This window comes from Lampetra planeri, chromosome 13, assembly GCF_965212315.1.
Source record: "Lampetra planeri chromosome 13, kcLamPlan1.2.h2, whole genome shotgun sequence".
NCBI lineage: Eukaryota > Metazoa > Chordata > Hyperoartia > Petromyzontiformes > Petromyzontidae > Lampetra > Lampetra planeri.
In genome coordinates this window covers 13,081,529-13,107,006 of record NC_136119.1, presented here as the reverse complement: position 1 = coordinate 13,107,006, position 25,478 = coordinate 13,081,529, and the positions used below count along the sequence as shown (strand labels likewise).

Genomic DNA, 25,478 nt, shown 5'->3' with positions numbered 1-25,478 from the left:
GCCTGACGGCTGACCCTATAGCCGGTGCGTCTCTCAGGAGGAGTATTCTGGCAAAGTGTTAAAATGCCTGTAAAAACGTCAGCCAAGATATATGCAGAGGCCCACATTGGGCATCATAAACTATAAAGACGCTGGCAGAAAATGGCTTTATAAGAGAACATTTCTAGAGGGACTTAATGGCATTAAAACTAAATTAACATCCGGTGTCACGGGATGTTTTGTATTAAGAATTAAGATTATTTAGACGACCGTGAGGTTAATGTATTTATTCGAAACATAATTCATCTCTTGATCGTGTGCTACCAGCTGTGCGTGATTTAAGTGCAACGTAAAGCACGATTCAACAAATGATTATTTCGTATTACTGTGTCGCCAGTGGTGCGCAAGCACAAATAACAAAAACAAAATCAACACATTCGTCACTGTGTCCTTGCGAAGAAAAATATCAACATCATAAGCCACGTTGCGGGCAATGGCCCTTCTTCAGAGCACATGCTGATCTTGTCCCGTGCTCGTCACGGATGTGTTGAGGTCTCGGTCGCTGAAGCGCGATGGGCCACTGGCACGTGATGTCGCGTTTAGCCGCCGAACCATTCAACTTCCGACGCGTCGTATCGGCACCCTGCCTGCAAGTGCACCGCCACGGGTGTCAATACACCAGGGTGTTGTTAGCAGCACAGTCACCGAGTGCAGACGTCAGGGATGCTCGGCTGAATTGCGGCGTGTGCACGTTTGCTTAGTGCTGGTGGACGAATACCAGCAGGGGGGAGTGTGACACCATTATGAGAAAAAGCACAGCATGCACTTAATTAGTTTAATTAATTCTCTCTGCACTGATGGTGTTATGTACGGAGTCATTTGGCACCATGATGAGGGTAAATGTTACATTAGCATAAAACATAAAATGTGGGATTTAAATTCTTTACTTTATTTTTTTTTTATATTCGCCTTTCCCCATACCTAACTTCTCGGCTCAATCAATCAATCTCGGTGTCGCAACTGGCATAGAACAAGGCATGGCTGTACACAGCGTAGCGTGAATTTATGTTCCGATTGCAATGAACACGTCAAAACGCGCAATGGCAGGACAGGTAAAAAAAAAACCATCATGCCAAATTGTAGTCTTAAATATAGAGTCAAATGTTTAACTTATTTGAAATAAAATATTTGCGAAAGGAAAAGGATATTCAGAGGTGGCTAGCGGCCTGTGAATACACCAGGTTGTTCAGTTCTGGAGAGAGAGTCAGTCAATGACTGCAAACAAACCAACCCAGATTTTTTTCGTGCACGATAAATGTTGCTACATTTCGACTTGTCTGTGCGTTGAACGTCTTTGGCACCGTACGTAGCCAACCGTGTTGATCGGAGGTGCGGGGAGTCAGAGGTGAGAATTATTGGTTTGACTCATGCAGAGAGCTGTATTCTTAGTTGCCAATTGGGTTAGAAATGACTGCTGTGTGGACCAGAGGTCACGTGAAGGGATTTCAGAAGTAGCTCCATGGTATCTACTTCCACGGGCCGTCTTTTAGCATATAGGAGAGATCCACATGGGTATTTCATCTCATGGCATGGGAAAAATACTTATTATGTTGTAAGGGATTTCCTCAGGCAGTATCGCCATTATTGTGCAACCTCTTCCCTCTCTCCATATGACTTGTGTCTCTGAAACTAAAATCAACTGTCACTGAGCTGTAAGCTATTTTAAAAGCTAGAAAAAAATGTCAATGCTAATATAGTACCGCATAAATATAACATTACTCTATTCATAATCAACATTACTCTACTTCACTGCGTTCGGTAAGCAAGACAACCAGGTAACCCTTTATTTATTTGCGTGAAAAAAATATACACGCGCATTTTCTTGCAGCGTATTATCAAATGGTGATCGTTTTGTGTTTTTGTTTTTGCCGTGGAGTAATTTCACCTGCTTACCCACACACACGCAACGTCCACCGCTTATCCACACACACACACCCACACACCGTCCTCCTGCTTACCCACACACACACATCCGCACACCATCCTCCTGCCTACCTACCCACACACACACCCACACACCATCCTCCTGCCCACCCACACGCACACACCGTCCTCCTGCTTACCCACACACACACATCCGCACACCATCCTCCTGCCTACCTACCCACACACACACCCACACACCATCCTCCTGCCCACCCACACCCACACACCGTCCTCCTGCTTACCCACACACACACATCCGCACACCATCCTCCTGCCTACCTACCCACACACACACCCACACACCATCCTCCTGCCCACCCACACACACACACCGTCATCCTACCCACACACACACACTCACACACCAGCCTCCTACCCACACACACACACCCACACACACACACCATCCTCCTACCCACACACACACCTACCCACACACCATCCTCCTACCCACACACACACACCCACACACCGTCCCCCGCCGCCACGGAGGCGGCTCTCGGTAGCACTGCGACAAACGGGGACGCCTGCCTGCCTGCAAGCGATCTCCTCCTTGCCCTGTTTTGCGAGCATCCACCCATTGACTCCGTGGGGTGGGGTGGGGGGTGCCGGGGCTTGGACTGTCCCCATCGTCTCACGGTGGCTCCGGCTCGACGGGAAGCCGCCGCAGAAACCGGTGGCGGATGTGCCGGTGGCGCAATGATGCCACAGCTCGCCCGGCCCACGGGAGGTAGAGATGGTTAATAAGCCGGACAGTAAGTACACCGTAAAGTCTTTGTTGACGTCTTCGAGGTAAATCTTGAGATGGGTTTTTTTTTGCAAGCCTCGCCCCGTGCTCGCAAGACAAATCGCAAACTCCATCTGCTGTTTTTTTATTGCACGGCACATCATCTGCTCTTTTATGAGCCCGGCGAAGCGAGCTTTGCTATATGAGCGCAATATTTCTCTGCTTGCCTCGCCACGCGGCGTTCACGGAAAACCCAAAATATTCTTGCAAATGGAGCGGCTGCTGTAATCTTTCTGTTATTTCCCCCCTTTATTTGGAGACCCAAGATGCTTGCTTCTTAGCTTCATTTTGAATACGGTAACAGCAATGTTTGGCTTTCAGTTGCACACAATCCGACAAGGTACATTGACCCAACACTGTGCCAAACCTTGCCGCAACATGAATGCACAATACCCATAATCCTCACCGTTGTATATTGTTAACAATAAGAAAGGAGGGTATTCATAAACTGAGGTATAACGTAATCCGTTTGAGTTGGGCATAGTTCCATTCGTAATGTGCACAAAGAACAAATAACAAAATACATCTCTGACCACTTCTCGTTGCTTGTCACTTGAGGGAAAGAAAATTCCACATTGCTTTACAATTGTAATAAATAACAATGACTTGGCGCGTGTAATAAATAGTTCACGTTGGCTACTGGAGAGTTGGATGTAATGGGGATGTAACGATGCATCGGTGCATTGATCGATATCGACTCTTGAGGCTTACGATACGTGCATCGAATCGTACATGGAAGAATCTACCTTGGTTGGTTTGTGATTATTGCGTACGAAAACGACATTGGGAAGTAATATTCGAATGTTACGTAAATTGTGAGCAAAACTGTAGAAAGTAGACAGAGAAAATCCTAAACGAGAATTGATTCTTGAACGGACTCACGGCCCAGAAGTTCGACAATGAAAGGAATCGCCAGGGGCAGTGAATCGCTACACCTCAAATATTTATCTAGTACTTTGTGTGATAAACGAAATGTATTTATCTTTATACGTATTTCTAGAAGATAAATGATGCGGTGCATTTTGGTGTGAAGTGTCATTGTGTGCAAGGCGGTGTGCACATACCAAGGACGAAGTGAAGCTTTTAGGCACTGGGTGACATTTGGTAATTATTGACACCAATAATAGCCTAGGCCTGAAGCTACCTTGCCTCTTGTGCAGATAATTGCTTCTCGTGGGGTAGGCATATAGAGACAGAGAAAGGGAAAATAAGAGCCGGAGGAATGTGAGAGAGCAACAATGGGAGAGAGGTGAGCAACTTCAAGTGGAAGGGGGGAGGCTATGACGATAGCGAGCGAGCAGAAAAGAAGAACTGGGATTCCATTCTCCTCTTGTGTATGTTGGAAGTCTGTTCATGAGCTAAGTGCTAATGTCGATGTCTGCTAGCCATGAGAGGGCTTCAGGAGGAGAGTTTGTGCGCTTTTGCTTTTCCTCATCCGGTGAAGGAGCGCAGGCTACAGTGGTTTATGATGTAGCCCACAGTTTGGGTTGCATGGCCACAATCACAGCAGTTTTGCTTGAATTTAATATCCCGTTCGTGAAGGAGATGCACGCACACGGCCTGTATGATGTCCTGGTACGGCTGGTGGTTCCACCACCAGTGTCTTCGATTAGGAGGAGGATGAGGAACGTCAAAGCCAGGAGGTGTACGATCTTTGTTCTCGAATGAGGGTCAGCACGGTTGGCTACGTACGGTGTGAGAGAAGTTCTACGTACACACACACACACGAGGAGGTGTTTATTCCCGACGTCCGTGTCGTTCCATTCTGTTCGCAATTTTTTTTCCAGATCTGGGTGAGATTCTGTGATGATGACAGCAGCGCAATCCCAGAAGGGGCGGGGGGGGCGGTGGATCGGGACTCGAGTCAGCGGTGGGTTACAATGTTGAGGTCTCGGTTAATGGGTAGGTGGTTGTCATTGGTAAGAAAACGTGTAAGATATGAGCCGTGGTGAAAGGGAAGATGGAGAGAAGCAGGAGGGGAGACCTGTCACAGGCATGTGGAAACAAGAAGTGAGTGCGGCCAGGAATGAAAATGAGTTGGCTGAACATCGGGACGGAGGGCGGGAATGAGAGCGGTGGAGAGATGATGAAGATGGGGTGAGAGGAATAGAAAACTGAGAGATAAAGATGGACAGCAAAGAAGACAGAAGGATAGAGGGAGCAGGTGGGGGAGGAGTGGGAAGATAGACGGCCCACGTGACTCGGGCTCCATCACTTGCAGGGCCTGAGTGACCCCAATCCTATTATGGCTGGGGTCGTTGACCCGACCTCACTCCTCTTTCTTTCCTCCTCCAGCCTCCCTCACTTGAGCCCCTCCTCCGCCGCTTTCTCCCCTGCCACCCCACCCACCCCCAACACATCCAACACCCTTTTCTGTCTCCCCCTCCCACCCACCTTTCACTCTCGTGCTCCCAACACTTTCCCTTCTTCCTCACACCAGTGAGCGTGCAGCGAGAGGGCCCTTGCCAAGCACAAATGCAGCAGGGTGCTTAAACCCCTCGCCGCTGCCTTTACGCCGGGATCAAGGGTCAGCCCCTGCCAGCGCCAAAGGGTTGATTGCCTTTGCATTTTGACAGCACTTACAATCACACCACGGCATCCAGCACATCACCGCCGCGGTGTATATTTTGAGTGCCGGCTGCGGAGCACGGCGCTGCTGGTGGACGCCGCCGTGTGTGCTTTTCGGTCACCTCTGTGTGGCCGCTCTTCAGTATTTTGGTTTATTCTCGTGCGTGCGCGCGCGTACGCGTTTTTTTCTGCTCTTTCCTCCAAATAAAAGGGTGGTGTTTTTTTAGAACCCACCGGCAGATGTTGCTTCCAATGCGGAGGGTGCGGAAATGATACGCTTTGTTGTGAGAGTGTGATGAAGGGTAGCGTTAATGAGGCTAAAAATAAAATGGTTTATTGGAAAATGAAGGTTTAGTGTATGTAGGATGTACCGTGTAGGTGTGTGGATTTTAGTCTATACAGTATGCACACTTATGTAAATAATATATAGTACATACTGAAGTTTTTACTTCAGCCTTTTTATTTTAGAAAAATGTATATACTATAACTTATACATTAAATTGAAGTCCAGAATTTCATCATGCGATGCAGTTGCCAGACTCCAAGGTTTATTAATTCGGGCAGTGATGGATAACGGTCGCGGACAATGGAAAACATTTAATCTTTTAATTTGAAAAAATTAGAATCGTGTCGCTTTCTTCGGGGGTTTCTGACCGACTTGAATGCTGATAACCTTTATCTGTGACACAATGTGTGCTGTAGTGATGAGATAGCCCGTGCGTTGTGTTCCAGCGAGCACCCTGTTTACATGCCCCGCCTGAAGGCACAGCATCTCAACAACACACTATGTTGACTTATTGGCACCTTTTGGAGCTATTTTGAAGGCATTGCTTTTTTCCATGACTAATATACGCTCCATCCAATTAGTCTGGCGCTTTGTAATAAACACTATTATAATCTGCTTGGTGACATTCTGCCGCAATCGAAGAAAGCGCAACAATGACCGGAGGTGATATTAGCAGACTCCCCCCACCCATGCGAGACACCCTAAAGAACATCTTGAGTGATTTGCTAATGCTTCTGTTGGGCCCTTTGCGTGACGCGTTTGGTTGTTGCTTGTGCGGTGGTACAATTACTTACGGCCGTATGTCGAGTTCCACGTTACATTCTGAATCTGTTGCCATTAAGGAAAGTGAATATTTAGTATTTTCATCCAACTGTCACTGTAGGGCAGCTGGGCATTGGCTGTGGCAGTTAACTCAAAATAACCATGAGAAGGTCATGAATCCAATTCCTGGTTCGGGTCAACTCATCATACGTCCACGGTTGATGGAATAGGTACCTACGTTTGGCCAAAATAGGTACCACGTAAGTCAGCAGCAGCTGTCTTATGGACAGACTGTGTCCGATCATAGGGATATGGAATTTTTTTTGCCAGTGTCTCAGGGTCAACAATTGTCATTGCTCATACGGAGAAACTGACGTTGAGTAAAACAACTCGGAGGCATAAGGTTCAGCACCTTCACGCGGAGGTAATGGCCGAGGTGCCACACGTCCCTCTGTTGACATCGTCCGTGAGCGCAGATGCCGTATTTCACTCTTTGCTACCAACCGAGGTGGTTATAACCTGAGTAGGTCCAATGTATTTGTTGTGGCCAACAACAGTGAATTGTGTGATAACCACGTGGAATGAGTGGGGCTATAAATAAATTTACTCTTTTTTGGCAGTGTGAATGAATTCACTCGCGTTTAGGAGGAACCAATGTCCGCTCTGGCCTATGGACTTTCAGTGTCCGCGGCGTAACATCCAATAAGAAGGCCGTGTAACATCCAATAAGAAGGCCATGTTGTTCTGCCTCTGCTCTACTCACCGTCCAATTTCTATGTGTAGTGATAGCATTGAGCACTGCAAGAAATTCAAGAAATGTTCGTTAATATTATTTACATTATTATGCAACATACTTATTTTTACACCGTAGTATTTGTTGAAGCGTATACCATACAGAGGTAAAGGTGCAGCCGTGAAATGTCCAGCTCACGCCACTGCTGACAGACGGGCCTCTACTATTACGCAGCTTGAGAGAGCCACTCGACTAGATATTTGCCCTACTCATCCACGCTCGCCACATCTCGGAAGAGGTGAAGGTACCCACACTTTACCCCACCACACGCGGCCTGCTGAGTGACTTCACTGGGCTGTACCCATGTACACTGGTGGGTGGGGAGGACGGTGGATTTAAGAAACTTGTCCATCGTGTCAACCGCCGTGCCGGAAAATTTTATTTTGCACCGACGACCTCTGAATTGCAAAGTCCAGCGTGATAGCCATTACACCGCGGCAGCGTCGCGCACACCCATAATTGAATGTAATGTTATAAGCTTGCCAAAAACACTGAGGCATCTATCTTATGATGTTAAGCGAGGGTTAGATTAAAGCAGCATACAGTATCGTATTCGAACGTGCTGCATGCCGCAGTGTGTGTTTACATTCACGTTGGTACGAGCATCGCATTATTGTCAACTTAGGAGGCCTTTTGCCATTAATGATTCATCAGTGAATGCTTATGCTACATTCAGCCTCACTATCACTGGGCTTTCACTCGCATTGAAAGTTGAAACATCCGCTGCTGCATGGACAGTACACCGCTGACCTATCTGGTTTTGCAGCTCATGACATTTATACATCATCTAAATGTCATATTTACATTTGAATAAAGCCTTTTCATAGTCACTGCCGGATAATGCGAAAGAATCATGTAATTTTGCAATAATTCTTATCAATGATGAGAGGCAGAATAATGTTCAGCCCATTTCAATCTCCTGCTGAACGAAGGCCTCCCCATGCCATGTTGCCGTTGGTGTTGTTTGACCATACTTCACCACGCTGGTCACTATGGGTTCGTGAAGGGGGAGGCAGGACCGGGTACAGATATCACTCGCCACTGACATGAACCATGGCTGAGTACCGACTCGGACTCGCGTGGGTTGTCTCTGAATTCCATCAGCTGAGAGCCATGTTGGGCGTATTGCAAAATGTGTGTTTTGGGTGTCCCTGCAGGGTATTTGCAGAGATGAGAAAGTGAGTTACAGTGCTGCTCATGCTTGGGGGTTCCTGGCTCAGTAAAAGCAAAAGTGTCTCCCGCTCCAAATTGGCAACGGAGCTACGTGCATCCGTATTTCGTAACCCTGAGCCACTGGTGGAAACTCCACATTCCCATGGCAGAGGTCAGTATCCCCATAGGATGACCACTTTGTTTACAACTGAGATTGGTATTTCGTTTCATTGACCCCAGAGGGATGATGATAGGTTGACTTGACCCAGGCTGACTAAGATTTTAAAATTACAATTCTTAAGTTGTGAGTCGACCATTCTAATAACAGCACCACCTGGCCACATTCCACACATACAATACTCATAAAATTATAATAAACAGCCGCTTGTCAACCCACTCCTGGATGAAGACCTCCCCGCACCGTGTCTTGGGGTTTATTTGACCATACTTCACCATGCCAGTCACTTTGGGTTGGTGAAGATGTGGGGCCCAAGACCGTTTCGTGTCATTCACCACTGATGTGAGCTGTGATCAGGATTCGAAATCGGTCTGCTGTGCTCATTGCGCAGTGCGTTAACCACTGCGCCACCTCTCCCCCGTGCAACTAATGATCGTTTCTTGGAACAGGCACAGGTGCATAAAAGGCCGCATGAGCCACACCGTCCGTGTGTCCGTGTCAGCGACGCAAGAGCCTACAGTGGTTGCCTTTCCTCAAAGTATAAATCCGCTTTGAGTGCAAAGTTTTGTACAGCGGTGTGCATCATCCCCATTCGGCGCATCAATTGTATTGCGTTCTGGCGCATTTGAAAGACGCTTGAATTGTTTCATCAAAGTGACTTTGCAATGGAGTCATGGCACTGACCCGCTCTTGTTAACTCTGCCCAGAAGATTATTCTACACCTCCGTGGTTCCTTCATGGGTAAATCCACAAAGCACTCCCCATAATCTGGAGAACAAACTCGACTGCCCCCATAGGAGGTCTGGCTTGGTCACAGTCTCTGCAGGGGAGGCTGGCCAGCAGGGCCGGGGTTAATGTTTGATTTGAGCCAGGTGAGGTGTTTGCATTAGTAGCGAGGAGCATTGCGCAATAGCTGCCATGACGGCCGTTCCACGTATGACATGCCCCCGCCATCTGATGACATTGTCATTTGTATTGACACTTGAGTTGTTCAAGGGGAAGATGTGTGATGTTGATGCTGGACTGTTCAAAGCGGTCATCTCGCGGCATGACCTAGGCTTCTAAGTCAAACCCATTTGTATGCTGCGCTTGTGCCGCTCTCGTTTGTGCGAGCGATGTGTTCCTCTGGTTTTTTTTTGGTTCAAGAGTTTTCCAATTGCATTTGAGTCTTTTGAAGTAAAATGTACGCGCGCGCGTGTGTGTGTGCAGTGGCCAACGGGGGCTCTGGACGAGTGCAAAGGGCTCGTAACCCCTGCACCTTCAATGTCATTACTACACACTACGTGCAAAAGAACAAACTAAGCTTGTGCCGGGGGGGGGGGGCCCGGGGGGGGCCCGGGGGGGTCGTGCGTCTATGACATCTCCTGGCCAAACCACCCACCCCCCACCACCTTGGGGTTCCTCCGGAAACTGCGGAAAACCACTGAGAGTGGCCACGTGGAATGTTCGAACGATCGCTGCAGAGCAGATGCTGCCATTGCTCTGTCAGGAGCTGGACTGGTACCGCCTAGACACGTGTGGAATATCGGAGGTCCAGTGGACTGGTGCTGGCTCCAGTCATGATGAGGAGTGGACAGTTCTCCACTTGGAGCAGGAAACTGCCAAACAAAAGGGAGGGACTCTGCTGCTGAAAAAAAGAACGAAAGTGACATGGGAGAGTGGCGTTGAGGTGTGGGAAGCCGTGAGTCCCAGGCTGTTAGCGACTCGCCTCCCCATCAACAGGAGGTGAGGAATGGTGGTGGTGGCGACTTATGCCCCCACCGAAGATGATCATCAGTGGAGGTGCAGGCAAGTATGATGAGTCATATGCCTTGTATGACCACAAGCCACGGGTGCTGGCTCAAGTGGCCCCTCAGATAGAGTCATCCTGATGGTTTACTTTAATACCAGAGTGGGTCATGACTCACGCACCTGGGCTCGAGTGATTGGAAGGCATGGGCCAGATCAGCTCAAAAAAATAATAATGGTAGGAGACTGCTAGACTGCTGTGCAGCCCATGGGCTTGTAATCACCAACATGCTGTTCCAGCATGGGTGCATCCACAAAACATCGCAGATGCACGCTAGTTCCAAGCAATAACATCTGCCGGACTAAATAGTGATAGAACAGCGGATGTGGGCCCATGTTCTTGACACCAAAACCGACTGTGGCGCTGATCTGCCCACTGACCATCGGCTTGTCATCTGTAATATGCGCCTGCCATTCTTTCACTGCAGTGATGGGCATCCACCTCGGATCCTATTCAAACCCACAATAGCCTGGTCTTGAGTAGCTGATGAAAGTTGCAGGTAAGACTTTTATCATTGCTTGTAGCTGGGGTTGTTATTGTCTCCACCTCCTGATATTGCCAACGCGATATGGTTGAAGTTCAGGAGTTTGGCTCACACATCTGCAATAGCTGTATTGGGTACGGAGTTCTTGACCTCCCCAGACACGCTGGCCGAAGGAGGAGAAGGCGACAGGCCCGTTTCCACCGTCTACAACATCCCACATCGGAGAATTAGGAATATAAAAATGAGTTAAACTTCTGTGCCAATATGAGGCATGGCCAACGTTATTTGAATATTAAAACACGTACCTCAGAATGCAAGATTAGCTGTGAAAAAGAAACATTTGCATCAGAGATCTGATACGATGCAATGAGATGAGAGCACAACTTGCTTGCATGGTGGTCTCCTTCACAGTGGACGTTGAAGACCCCGTGGCCATCGTTTGAAAAAAAGGAGGCCACTGCATGCCGGCGTCATGATCCACTTTTATTTATTTACTTAAGTATCACTCCCTACTGAGAAACTACTGCAGACGATGTATGTGAAACATTGTGCGTTCGGGAGAGGCATGGACTGGAAGCATTTTTTTTACTGCCATCATATAAAGCATCTGATGAGCAACATGCACCACCACGCCCTCGTGCGCAAGTGGGACTTGCTGATTTCATTTCTCCAACATGAGCATCAGACCTTTTGACACGTCTTATGTGTAAATATGTATACGGGTGTTGATAAATTAGGATGTATCATCTCGTTTATGGTTTGGTCCTGCCTGCAGCATACCGTCAGACAGCACGCAGATAAGATAGATGGTGCATATTCAAGATGTGTTACATAAAAATGACGCAAGACCATAAATAACATGCGCTTCAAGCATGATTCATTGCCAGCGCAAGACATTTTAGGTCATTGTCTTCATACGTATGGATGGGCACTTTGCTTTCCTGAAGTAATTTGAAGGTGGCTTCATTGTAATGATATGTTGTTGCAAAGGTTTACGTTTGCTCTGCGTGCTTTTCATGTGCAACATAAAAATATACGAATATTGTGTGAGTTATGCGACAACCATGCTTACATTTCAGAAACTGCATAGCATGTTCTTTTCAATTAACAGTCGACGAGATCATCACATTTCGTCATTGTATTTAGTCGTAAGGGACACTTTTGTGGTGTAATGCACTTGCAATCCAGAGGGTTGCTGATTCAATCTCCTTGTGTGGCAGTTGAAAGGAGAATGTATCTTAAATTTACCGATAAAAATCTCGAAATTAGTCTTGTGGTTCTTTATCAGTTGGGCTCCGCTTAGGATGATTTCCAAATGTATTGCTGCATTTGTACACATGAGCGGAAGCGAGTGTATACAGAGACAAAGATTTGGATCAGATATGTAGCATTTTTACCCACATACTGTACACGTAGTATTAGTTGATATTCCTTTAGGTTCTGAGCATCCAGTCTGGCACACCAACCTTGCAATGCCTTGAATTGCAGTCGGCCATGTGTGGCAGTATAATGATCCAAATAAGCTAAACTTGATACATTACTCACAAATTACTTGATGTGGTAGCCACATTTAAAAAAAAGACATGGCCCACCTACTGACTGGCAGACTCTTGCCCACTTGCTGGCCGGCGAGTATTTTTGTTTTTTAATACCGGGGGTTCCCTGCCGCAGGGGGCCTCAAGCGGTTCTGCGTGGGAGGTGCGGCATAAATATTAAGTGATGGTGGCATAATCGAAAAGCAACAGTGGCTATCACTAGACTGGCCTCCAGTAAAGGAATGTGCAGTTTCCATGACTGTTCACGGGCGCAGGTTGGAGATCGGCGCTGCCTTGTGCCCGATCGAGCGGGGAGACGCCACTCGCGCTGTTAAACCTCTTGCGCTGTCGTGTTCCCCGCAGGACCTGCTTTCCACACCTGCCAAACTCCTGCAGGCGTTCACCTTCCAAGCCGTAACGCCGAGCGCGTGTGATCTGGCCATCCACCTCATTTTCTTCGACATGCAGGCGCTCGTGAGCCTTCTGGCCATCGAGGAGGCCTTGCCAGGGAAGCCTAGCTTGCCTTTAAAATTTGAGGGCAGCGCGAAGCCGCGCAAGCATAGCCGGCTGCTCAAGAGGGGAGCCTCGGAGACCATCCTGCACCTCTGTGAGAACTTCAAGTTGTCCGGCGACAAGGAGGAAAGGGATGACAGGGCCAAGCAGCACCAGCATAGCGCGGAGCCGCTCACAAAGGTGGACGATCAGTGCAAGTTGATGGCGGAGGCCCACGCGCGGCTCTTCATGTCCTGCCTGCACCGGTGGGGCCTGGATCCCGAGCTGGACAAGCTGTGCACGGGTCGCCTCGGGCTGCTGAGGCCTCAAATGGCCGTCTCGTTCGTGCTGCTCTCGCAGTGCGGCCACGCCATGGCGGTCGCTCTGCCGGGCTGGGACCTGCTGGAGCAGAGGCCCCTTCGCACGGTTGGGTTCCGCGCCGGTGCCGAGGCCTCGCGACGACGGGAAACGGGGGGCGGCCAAGGGTGCACGCCACTGTCAGTGTCGACACAGAGGCAACTGTCGGTCATCTCTCTCGCAAGCACTCTGGTGGGAATGTGCACCACCAACCTCTATGAAAGTGTCCGGACGAGCAGGTGAGGGCACGGAGCGTGTTTTATTTTAAGATGCGGGATCATTCGTTCGTAAAAACCCCACTGAATTTAAATAATCCTTTGACGGTAGTTTTTATCCCAATGGGAAGTTAGATGTTGTGCAAGCAGTGGTTTGATATCTTGAGGAGGTGAGTGCCAAAATGTTGAATAATTGTATCAAAATTGGTGGGACTCGTGTAGATGCTTTGAGATAGTGCTGCTTTCTCCATGAATTATCTCGATTGTTTTAATGGAGATGTTTAACTCGACACATTGTGAGGTTTTATGCCGGAAGAGATTGTGAAAGTGGATCCATCCTGATTGTAGAACCATACGGTAAATTCAGTCATTGTGCATTGACTGTTTTGCTACAGAGTTGATCCCAGACAAAAGACGGGGTAAAAGTGGATTTGCTTGTTATCGTTTATGATTGACCAACACAACATATACAATGCTCTGCAATTCATAGGATGCCTCTGGCATCCCAGCATTTACTCCGTGATTGTTAACAATGCACAGCGGCACAATGTACTTTGTCACAAAACAACAACGAGGCCAAGTCACAGGCTTAAGCGACAACCCTCGTTCCGCTTTAACGGATCGCAACGTGCTCCGACAATTTCCGCAAGAAAAGCACCCGCGTGTCTTGACTTTGACTGTCAGCCGAAAAATACATTTTTTTTGGGTTTCCTATTGGTGTAGCCCGGAAAAAACCGGCACATTACGGCTTTCCGTGGAGAGATAACGGCTCCCAAATTGGCTAGTGACAGTAATGGGTTGGAGCTGAGGCCACAGCTGGCTGTAACTAAAAAAGAGAGGGTGGGCTAATAACAGACCCGTCAGCACACGATAATGACGAAGTGAAGAGATGGCAGATTTTCTACGTTCAGTCCTTGAATCACCAGCCATTAGACTGCTGTTGGGGTGCTTGAGTGAAGTGGGGGCAGGTGACGGCTGCTGAATGGAGTAGAAATGTTGCTCAATTTGTTTTTGTTGGGAGTGTCCTTGTCGTGTGAGCTTTCATTGTTGCTGTTGCAGCCATCATTGGATGCCCATTTTCCCCCCCTCCTGTAATGGACCATTAGACGGGCAGATCTGTTTTTCTTTCCTTTGGTCGCTGAAAATGGGAGGGCTGCCCTTTCGCTTGGCATACAGACAGTCCTGTCATTTAGATTATTTCAGTTTAAGTACCTTTTGAAAGAGAGTTGACCCAAATTGCTGTAATAATCATTATGTACAAAACAGACTGTCAACTTGATGTAGCATAAGGAAATTGAATTGCTTTTTAAGGCCACGTGTGTGGCATTTTATCTACAGTTTTAACAAAGCTAAAATCCATATACAGTAAGGTGTCAGAGTGGCATTTGTCACGCTTTAAAATAATATTTCTTAAATGCGTGTCACAACAGCTGTTTGAAATAACCTTGGCATGACCAAAGGATGGGGTAACTGCTGGTTTCAGAATTTCAATTTATGGCTTTATATTTCTATATGTTAAACTCAAATGAGTATATTGCATTCATATCCATTCACATATTATCGCCAGAGTATATTTCAGAATAAATGAATGAATATTTAAACAATAACAGTTAAAACTACTTGCATTGCTCAACTAGGTCATCCTCCTCTGACTGTATTGAAGCTGTAAATACCATTTCTACTCAACATATCTCAATGTCACCAGGGCCGTAAGGATTTGTAGGTAAAGCAGAACCGTTACGGTATCCAGCTTGAGCACGGAAAGCGACGTTTAGCTTTGTTGCCGCGCACATTTGCAGAGATGGGCACGGCGGTGAGAACGAAAACGGATCTCCTTGCATTGAACGGACTAAGAACGTGGGCGCGAAACAAGAGAGCTTGAAGAGCGACAAAGAGGGCGGTGAGTGGGCCCTGCACGCACGCACCAGGCCCTGCACTGCCACCAATTCTACTGCGAGACGTCCGAGTGAGGGCAGTGCTGAGTGTTTTCCACTGCCATGCATGGGAGGGTTTTTTTGTGTGGCCACAGTAATCTTAGTTTCCTCCCACGGGCCAAACACTCATTAATAGTGTTGGCCAAACATCTTAACGCAAGACCCTGCCATTGTGAGATAATAATAATAATAAAATCATGAAGGTGGCCGTGTTGGTCTTTTGTCAGAGTATTGAGCTGGAAACCGTGAAGAATATACGAGGATGTTTCAAATGAATCCAAAAGTGGCCTTCAGACAGGTTGCAATGGGTGTTCTCGAATTGCGCAGTCCAGCAGTCGAGCGCACCCATGATTGTCTCCAGCTCTCACTATACCCTAGATCTGCTGGCTTTTCTACTCCCTTGGTTTCTATTTTTAAATACCTTCTTTGGATTTTCCTTTTAAAAACCCAATTATATTTTGATTGCATGGTCAGGTTCGTGTCACAATGAATAAGCGTTCTTTCAGAAAGATCTCGGCACCGTGTCACGGCTTGGAACGTCTCCCGGATGATGACGCCATCACATTTCTTTCTCCCCCCTGCACCTCTACATCTTGCTGTCGATGTTCATGGCATAACAATCATATCAACATGCTTGTCCACAAGAACTAAAATACGCCAGGATATGCGATTTTTTTTATTAGATGGGTTTTGTTGTACAAAACATTCGTTACCTCGCTGAGGCCATCAACTTAGTGCACACGGGGACCTGGTTTAATCATTGGTGTCTGCCTGTCCTAAAACCGAGGATTTCAGTGGTGCCAGCTCTGCCGCTCTGACCTCTGACCCGCCCAGCCACCTCGCGCACAGTTTAGTTTTTTTTTCCTCTCAAATCGAGGTGAAAGAGCGATTTTGTCACCGCACCGTTGCCAGACGTTGCACACATCAACCCGGACGCGCGTTTAATCGTGAGCGACTGAATTCGAGATTTGAACCCAGGATCTCAGTCGGTGTTGTCGGCCCTGCGCTCTGACATGGCTGTTAGCCCCCTGAGTCACCCGGCCACCTCGCGTCCTTCGATCCCCCTCCTGCTCATCATTCAGCTCCTGGCCTCGGCACACCGCCAAGTGCCTTAAAGAGGAAAATCCAGTTCAGCGCTGCACTGACAACAAATGTGCTTCGTATTGCCATCATTGATCACGTGCACTGAGGCCCATGAAAGGATTGTCTCTCCCCCCCCCCTCGCCTCCCCCACATAGCACGCTGAAATTGCTCTTGCCATCTATGGCTGTATATGCACCGTTGATTACGCTGCAGACTGGCACCTTGCTGTCAGTTCTGGACATCTTACGGATTAATGCGACCCAATATTTTTCCTCTCTCTCTCTTCCCCTTTGTTCTGTACCTGTGCGAGGAGAGGCACCGTGGCGTGGCGGCACGTGTGATTAACATGCTTTTGGATGCGTTTCTGAGCCGGTTCCGCTTGAATTGTTTAAAAAAATACCTCCCTCAAAATACACCACATAATAGGAATCCAATTCCAATTTTTGGCCGAGCTGCACAGTGCAATCGTTCGTATATATATACACACCACGGTATAAAGACTATTAGAATGGTTGCACCAGTTCCACTTAAAAACAAAAATAACAACGGTATCCGGTCTAAAATGTTAATGCCCTGAAATAGAAAAATATATCAAAATAATGTTTAGATTTTTTGGACATATATTGTTAAAACGCACTTGACTCATATACGTGCACATTGTGGTTTATGTAGTTTCCTTTTGTTTAACTTTTTTTTTTCTAGATGTTCACAAAATCCACAATAGGCAATAAACTACAACATTTCCATGTGCAGCCGTTTGCCAATCCATAGCTGGATAGAGACCTCTCCAAATTGATCATGGGGGTTGTTTTTGACCGCAATCACCGTGCTGGTCAGTGTGAGTTGGGAAGGCTGGAAGCATAGATGTGCAAGCATAGAAGTACGGTACAATAATGCATTCCTCTGTACTGCCGGTATTTGACAAAACGTGGGTGGTAATGGCGAGGCAGAGGGAATTATGCAGAGGCAGGATGCTTGTGGGTTGTTATCAATATCATTATTGTGTTTGTTAACCGAAGAAAACGTTGCTGAGTCCCAACACTAACTTTCAAGATGATCCTGATGATTGTTCACAGTTGGGCGTGATGTTTCCATGTGTAATCCCAAATGAGTAATTTTCTGAATATTTTTCAGCACTGGGATCTTTGACCAATACAGTAAAAAAAATGTATCTATTGGAGGAAACCAGAGAATCCTAAGAAAATGCATGCAGAACAGGGGGAGGACATACTTTACGCTTTCAAGTCGGCACTCGAATGCAAGTTGTTCTTGCTGTGACACACAGGCGTTACCATTGGGCCACCCTGCCACCCAGATTGAAGGCCATAATCTGTTACGGGGCCAAGCATACAGCATAGTCAATGTCTCTATGCCAGTGTATGTACGTGCCTTTGTCTTTGTGCGCGAATGGCCATCGTGTAATGAACCGGATGTCGTCGTGAGTTTTGGTTTGGTGCTTGAGGGCTCAAGGCTTTCTCTTCCCCCTCCAACGTCACGGGCGGCAGTGGCAGAAGGTGGAGGGATTTCCCCGCGGTGTTTTCTGTTAGAAGGGCGCTCACCTGGTGGACACACCAGGCCTGCGTGTGAACTGGGGCTATTGTCCAGCACGGCCACTTGTGAGAAGTCAAAACGATGTTCCATGTTCAAGCTCTGCCATGTTTCTGACCTTCATAAAAAAGGTCTTAAAACTCAGTGAGGCTTTCCTGCCTAAATCGATGGGATTATCATTATTTTTACATGAGCTGTATTGTGATGCATATTTTCAAGCATGTTTTGCGGGTATAAATATTCCCCTTTATTTAGTACAAGGGTATAACAATGATAAGCTACATTATTAATGGGCGTGATACTTTCATGAAGTTTGAACATTAGTGACCAAACCAATTCACTAGTTGAGGCTCAGAGACCAAGACTAATCCAAAGAGGGACTTTTGAAAGTTCTGTGTTCACGGCCAAACTTGGTAAAGCCAGACAGGGCGGTACTTTTCGTTGTTTGTATATATTTCCAAATAACTGATAGTGCTTTGTTTTACTGGTCCATGCTTAATAGCAGAGGTGGGACAAAGTCATTGTTATGCAAGTCACAAGTAAGTCTCAAGTCTTTGCTCTCGAGTCCCGAGTCAAGTCGAGTCAAAGATGAGGCAAGTCCAAGTCGAGTCTGAAGTCATCAAAATCATGACTCGAGTCTGACTCGAGTCCAAGTCGCATGACTCGAGTCCACACCTCTGAGGTGGGACAAAGTCATTGTTGTGCAAGTCACAAGTAAGTCTCAAGTCTTTGCTCTCGAGTCCCGAGTCAAGTCGAGTCAAAGATGAGGCAAGTCCAAGTCGAGTCTGAAGTCATCAAAATCATGACTCGAGTCTGACTCGAGTCCAAGTCGCATGACTCGAGTGCACACCTCTGCTTAATAGCATTGCATATTTCTTGCTCAAGTGTCAATTAAATTATATCACCAGGCTTGGAAGTGAGAGGAGTTGGAAACATGCACGTTGTTCGGAAGGGAATGTTTTCCAAATAATTTAAATATCTCATTAAAATAATAACAATAGTAAAAACAGCAACAACACCAATTCCTTTATTAAAATGTACAAGACTTTATTAAGAGTTGTATTGACTATTTTCTTTATTAATGTCATAAATAGATGCCATGAACTGGGGGTATTGGCACAAACAGCCCTTTCATCATAACAAAAGTACGTTTTCTTAATTGTTATACAACAAAAATGGTCAGGTATTCTATTGGACCTCTCTTGCTTGACTCATTTTTAAGATACTTTAATTAGTGGAAAAAAGTTAACCGAGTCATTGTTGCTTCGCATCGCTTAAAATTGCCAGAGCTTGCAGTGATTTTTTTGTAGAATCATTCAATGTAGATAACGCGACATAATTATTATAATCGTTTTGGAGGATATATATTTCACTAAATCAGACAATGTGCCTCCTTCATATATGTCTCTCCAAGTAAAACAAACGTTACACAAACCATCAGCCTCACAGCCTTCTAGGAGTGCATAATTTCAGCAGAATTGATTCAATACAAGAAAACGTTGACAGCTTCAATCAATGCTGGTGAACTGCCAGATGCCACAAGGCAAGAACCCTCTCCTCAATATGTGTCCAAGTTTGACGCAAAATTACATCATACAAAACTTAAAATAATCATTAGAGTTGTGGAGAATATAAAAACAGTGATTGTAAATTATACAAAAAACACGAGCCTTATATGTACAACAAAGAGCACTATAAAAAATATCATGGATAAAAATGATTGTCTTGAATTGTATGAATGTATGTCTCTGTTGCTATCCTGTTAGGCCTGAACCAGGCCAATGGCAGCTTGCCAGGCCTCCTGGCTTCCCTGCATGCACAGCCGGTGCTCATGGAGAAGCTGATCAAGCACTGGGAGGGCGACCTCTTGGAATGGGTAGGCGTCCCTTTCTGTGGTTGCGTTGCAGGATTTTGTCTTCAATGTACTACGCGGTAATTCAAACCCGCTCGTGATTGATTTAACCATATCTGGTCAACTTATTGGTTCCATGGAATTGTGGATTGAATTGGTTCAGAATGGGATGCTGCTCGTGATGCACATTAAAAGACCCAAGTAAGCCCAAACCGAATGCTTTTAATTGATGCTGTTGAAAGAGGGTAGCTGACGTCTGCAAACCTGTGTAACATTTATATACAGCAGATGGATGGGTTAGCCATCACATTGCACGAAATAATAACTGCCTCGAGTTAACATTTGGAATTGGTTCCCCTGCCATTACATTCAATAAATTGTTGATTTGATTCCTGTTAGGCTTGATCAATTACTCTCAGCTAAAGATGCAAATTGGTATTGTCTCTATAAAACCGCGAAATAAAGTTGTATTGTCTTCCAGGTAAAATTCAGGAAAACTGTATGTAGTATCCCCCCCCCGTCACCACAATGAAGAGCTACTTGATTGTGTCTTTTTGTTCTTTAATCAGTCAAGTGAAACTCTGCAATCTTATTCAGTAAATAGGCACAGAGTAAACTGCAAGCCTGATGCTACATGTCAGTGGCTATGGAGAATGTGTAAGTCTTGTGTGACTCCATCCCTAGGTTATTTGTAAATATAAATGTGTAGCCCTGTTAATGTTGGCAGTACCTAAGGGGGGAGGGGGGACAAATTGCTGTGCTTAGACGACAATCACATGTTTGAGACTTAAATGATGAAACATTGTAAATGCTATAAAACTGTGGGTGATGTCACAGCCTATATTGTACCTCCCTTGCAGAGTTCTTGACATAAATCACACATCAGTGACCGAGCATTTACTTTTCTATTTGGGGAATCGGCCAGCCCGTTCAGAAATCTCTGATTTAAAAATGGCTTGTCATGGGCAGATGCTTATGCCCATCACTCAAAAACCTGGATGTGCAGCACTCACTTGGGCAACACTGTCGAACCCCATTGTACACACTCGTGCCTCGCTGTTTAGAAGCCTGGGCCCATGTCAAGTTGATTTATTCATCTTGGCTTTGCACTCGCTTTGGCTGTCCACAAATTGCTGAGTGACAAGTGTTCAGTATCGATAGGTGGCCCGCGGGCCTGTTGCCAATTTCAGAGCGGGGAACCTTCCACAACTGAGATACTGGATTTAAGTAGCAGGCACACCCCCCCCCCTCCTTATAAACCGTGCTTTCACGAGTAGCAGATTGACAAAACTTAAAACGCAACAATGTTTTATTTTACCAGGTAAGGCCCACTGAGCTATGTAGCTCTTTTCCAGAGGCCACCTGGCCACAAATGATAGCTTAATGAAGTGGCATATCACGTGGAAATGTATTGCAATCAAATACTCTAAATGCATGTGTCAAAATGTGGAGGGAAATACCGGACGACACAGAGAAAAATCCACGCGATCATGGGGAGAACACGCAAACTCCAAATATAGAGCAGGCGTCAGGGTCAGGATCGAACCCACGTCCTCCTGTATACAAGGCGAGGTAGTTAACATCTCGCCAAAGCAAATGGAGCACCAAGTACCTTGGCCACGTCAAACAAATAAAAATCCCCCAGTAAATCCGTTTTTATTTATTTATATTAATGAGACCTAGCCCCACTTTAGGTGCATCACACTTGCTCGCCAGTTTCTTTGCCAAAATTGTACATATGAAAGTGTAAAGATCAAGATGTCATCGAAACCAAAATGCGTTGATGCCACCGCAGCTTGCCAATGCTTTTACCCCTCTGAGAGATCCCAAAGCTGCTGTGCCGTGGAGACACGCAACCTCCAACACCTGCCCTGACAGCCTCTCACCATCTTGTCTTAGATCTTCCCCTTGGTCACCAGGCTGTTCATACAATCGCCTGCAACTAAATTGCTATAATAATTGCTCGTTTTATGTAGCTTCTAGTGCACTGTTATTCCTTGTACAAGCTATACTGATGTGATGAATCGTGATGATAGAAACCAGGTGAATTGCCCCTCTGCGGAGAAACAAAGTACATAAGCTAGTGGGCTGTGTTAAGTGTTGTAAGTGCCGTGGGAAGCAATTCTGTGGGGTTGTTCCCCGATGTTGTATGAGGCTGTGCTCTCTGCAGAGCATCCTAAGCGAATATTTGCTTCGTGCCTAGGCGCCTGATAGTACATATGGGGGGATATACTTGGGGATAAAATAAAGTTAAACATTTCTCTCTAGAAGGTTACCCTTGGAAATTGTCAAAATAAATCCCATGTAAGCTTTCAGTTTGTGGAGCTCACACTGTGTACGAGGGTCTTGACTAAAATAAAATAGATTGCATATGTTTATATATATATAATGTAAGAGAGCCACTGTGATAGACAAATCTTATAGACTGTGTAGAGTTCATAATAGTCTGATATGAAGGTATGAGTACGTGAAATGTGACACCCTGAGGACGAGAATGATTGCATTCTCAACTCTAAACATCACTGCATTTAATTTAGAAAAAAAAATCTCATCAGGTTTTCCAATATAACATCCTTCAAGACAATTTTTTTACGCAAATACGACCCAAGCAAAACATTGATATGGAGCCAGATAAGATGACGTTCCGACAAATGTGGTTCTGAAAAAGAAGCCTTCAGATGCGCCCGGCAAGTAAAGATTACATTTCACTTCACTTGTTTTAGCTTTCCAGATTTATTTTTAAAAAAATTCGACGAGTCTAAGGCAATAGTAATGACAAATTTTCTTATTTTAGCCTTGCCCTAGACAGAGTGTTCCCCTGCAGTGCGGTTGGCCCATGTGGGGGGATGATTTCTGTAACAGTCCAGAGGGACTGTTGCCATGACAGGCAGTCAAAAGGGGACAATCTGGTTATATAGTCATTTCAGACAAATAATTAAATGCATGACAACGTCAGTATTAATAGTACCATGCGGACATATCATTCCACACCTGCTTCCTTGTAAACTCGATTGTACATCATTTGTGAATTCATTTTCCTGTCCGTAAATTTCCTGCAACTGATTAAATGTGCTTGTTTCTTTCCACACCCCACTCCAAATGTGCATTATATGGTCCCGGCTTGTTTTCAGCAATGTTGCTTTTTTGAGATAGCTGCTGTATGCTGGCAATAGGAGCACATTACGTATTTTTGGTAACAAGGCACTTTTTGTTGCCAATATTTGGTGGGGAAAATGGTAAAATTGCTGGTACGTTCTGCTGGTTTTGATATTTTATTTTCACACATTTTGGCAGAAACGCAATGTCATCAAATGCATGGGCTTTTGAGAATAATATTAATAATAATTTAGTCAATCTCCTGGTATTTAACATTAGAGTATAGCTTTTCTAAGATAGGACTATACTGTTGACTGTGGCAGTGATTTGAATTATTAATAATAATAATGTTAGAACCAGCAAGAATGAGTCATTCATATCGTTTGGACAGCGTCGTCGGCTGACGTTTAAAAATCTGGCCCCGGTGTTACTTGTGGAGCACATTCGTGTTGGCACACAGCCTCTGTGTCGTCGTGCACACATGTTTATCACATGTTTATAATCATATACATCGCAGGGGGTTTGTAAACAGTGCTCTCCTCTTAAGAGTAATTTCTCCTCATTCACAGTTTGCATCTCCATTCACCTGCATTTATTTTAAATGCAAAAAAACCCCAAACATTTGCTCATGTTCATAATAGTTAGATCGCATAAATATATAAATGTGTCGTTAAACCCACCACCACCCGACACAGCCAACTAGTAAGGTTTGTCACATAAACAGGACATGCCAATTCGTTAAGAGTACAGCACAGCGGTGTGTTGGAGAGCAAAGCCACAACATTCACATTCTAAGTACGACGTTTCGCCATTAATTACAACTAGCTTCATCAGGCGACAGCCAGATTTGTGGAAAACTCCTCCTGTTTCCTTCCTTAAATAGAGGCGTAGATGTGATGACGTCACGTGTGTGCTCTTTTTGCGTGAAGTGGGTGCGGGATTAATGAATACATATACATGACTATTTGGTATCTATTGCCGTTTGGGTTATTTATATGGTAACCAAAGTACATTATGCATGCACATTATGCAAGCCCATTGTTCTTGTACCTGCTGTAGATTGTGTGAACTAAAATATCGATAAAATAGCCGTACCAATGGTAATCCCTATTGATCTTCTTGGTTCTTTCGGTAAAGTCACGTAGAAGGGAAGTAATAAAATAATAAAAATAAAACATAATAAAACAATTCTCACGACGTTTCGGCCACAACGCAAGCAGGCGAGGACGGCTGCTTGCGTTGTGGCCGAAACGTCGTGAGAATTGTTTTATTATGTTTTATTTTTATTATTTTATTACTTCCCTTCTACGTGACTTTACCGAAAGAACCAAGAAGATGAATCCCTGCAGTCACGAAAGCTTTAAATCGAAATCCCTATTGAAGTATGGATGATATTGGTCGCGAAAGCCTACGTGTTAAATTTGCTCATGTACCGAAACCTTTTGTTTCACGGATCCACAGAGCACACTCCAAAAGAGAACCATGCAGGCATTATGAAACGTACATTGTGATTGTTACAAGAATAATAATGCTCACAATAGAGGGAAAAGTCACAATATTAACGACATTTTGTACACATCAATGCATGCGCGCCATTGCAAAAATCAATACATTCCTGCAACCTCGGGTTGCAGTGGGGTTTTTCTGTGTTTGTAGAGTATAAGATGGTGCAGCCTTGTATTCTAGAACAAATGGAATTAAAATGACCCTTTACTTTTTATACACACGTCACTCTCTTATACAATGTGCACACGGTACGTAGCTTGCAGTCACCGCTTGTAAGCAAACAGCTGCTTAGCTCAGTGGCCCTTTCCAGTCGAATTGATTAATTGCGAGCGTGGGCTTGTATGCTGATGTTTGCACGCACGCACACTCATACATTTATATACACCCATGGGTAAATAAACACATACCATTATCAGATGTTACATGGTTCATATCAGAGGTGGGACAAAGTCATTGTTATGCAAGTCCAAGTCGAGTCGCAAGTCATCAAATTCATGACTCGAGTCTGACTCGAGTCCAAGTCACATGACTCGAGTCCACATCTCATAGGTGGGACAAAGTCATTGTTATGCAAGTCCAAGTCGAGTCGCAAGTCATCAAATTCATGACTCGAGTCTGACTCGAGTCCAAGTCACATGACTCGAGTCCACATCTCATAGGTGGGACAAAGTCATTGTTATGCAAGTCCAAGTCGAGTCGCAAGTCATCAAATTCATGACTCGAGTCTGACTCGAGTCCAAGTCACATGACTCGAGTCCACATCTCATAGGTGGGACAAAGTCATTGTTATGCAAGTCCAAGTCGAGTCGCAAGTCATCAAATTCATGACTCGAGTCTGACTCGAGTCCAAGTCACATGACTCGAGTCCACACCTCTGGTTCATATAATGTACTCCTACACATTGCCTTGTCCTGTGCAGACTGGCCCCTGCCATAGGGATGTGGAATTTCCACCGCTGCCTTAGGGTCTCCAGTGGGGATGAGCACTGTCCCCCACGCTCTCTCAAGCAGGGAGACACCTTGACTCTTTTGTGGCACATCTCGCAAAGTCTCGCAAATTGTGCCACCGTCCAGTTATGAAGTCAATAATTTCGCGC

The 25,478-nt window shown here is 45.7% G+C and overlaps 1 protein-coding gene across 3 annotated transcripts in view; it reads left to right on the top strand.

Annotated features, from left to right (window-relative positions):
* LOC144722089 (WD repeat-containing protein 7-like) overlaps positions 1 to 25,478 on the top strand; it is a 127,449-nt gene that overhangs the window by 71,058 nt on the left and 30,913 nt on the right. For all 3 annotated transcript variants that reach the window (XM_078600217.1, XM_078600218.1, XM_078600216.1), the window contains 3 exons: positions 12,663 to 13,387; positions 15,163 to 15,263; positions 19,695 to 19,804. In XM_078600217.1, coding sequence (XP_078456343.1) covers positions 12,663 to 13,387; positions 15,163 to 15,263; positions 19,695 to 19,804 — 936 coding nt within the window. The remainder of the gene's footprint in view (positions 1 to 12,662; positions 13,388 to 15,162; positions 15,264 to 19,694; positions 19,805 to 25,478) is intronic.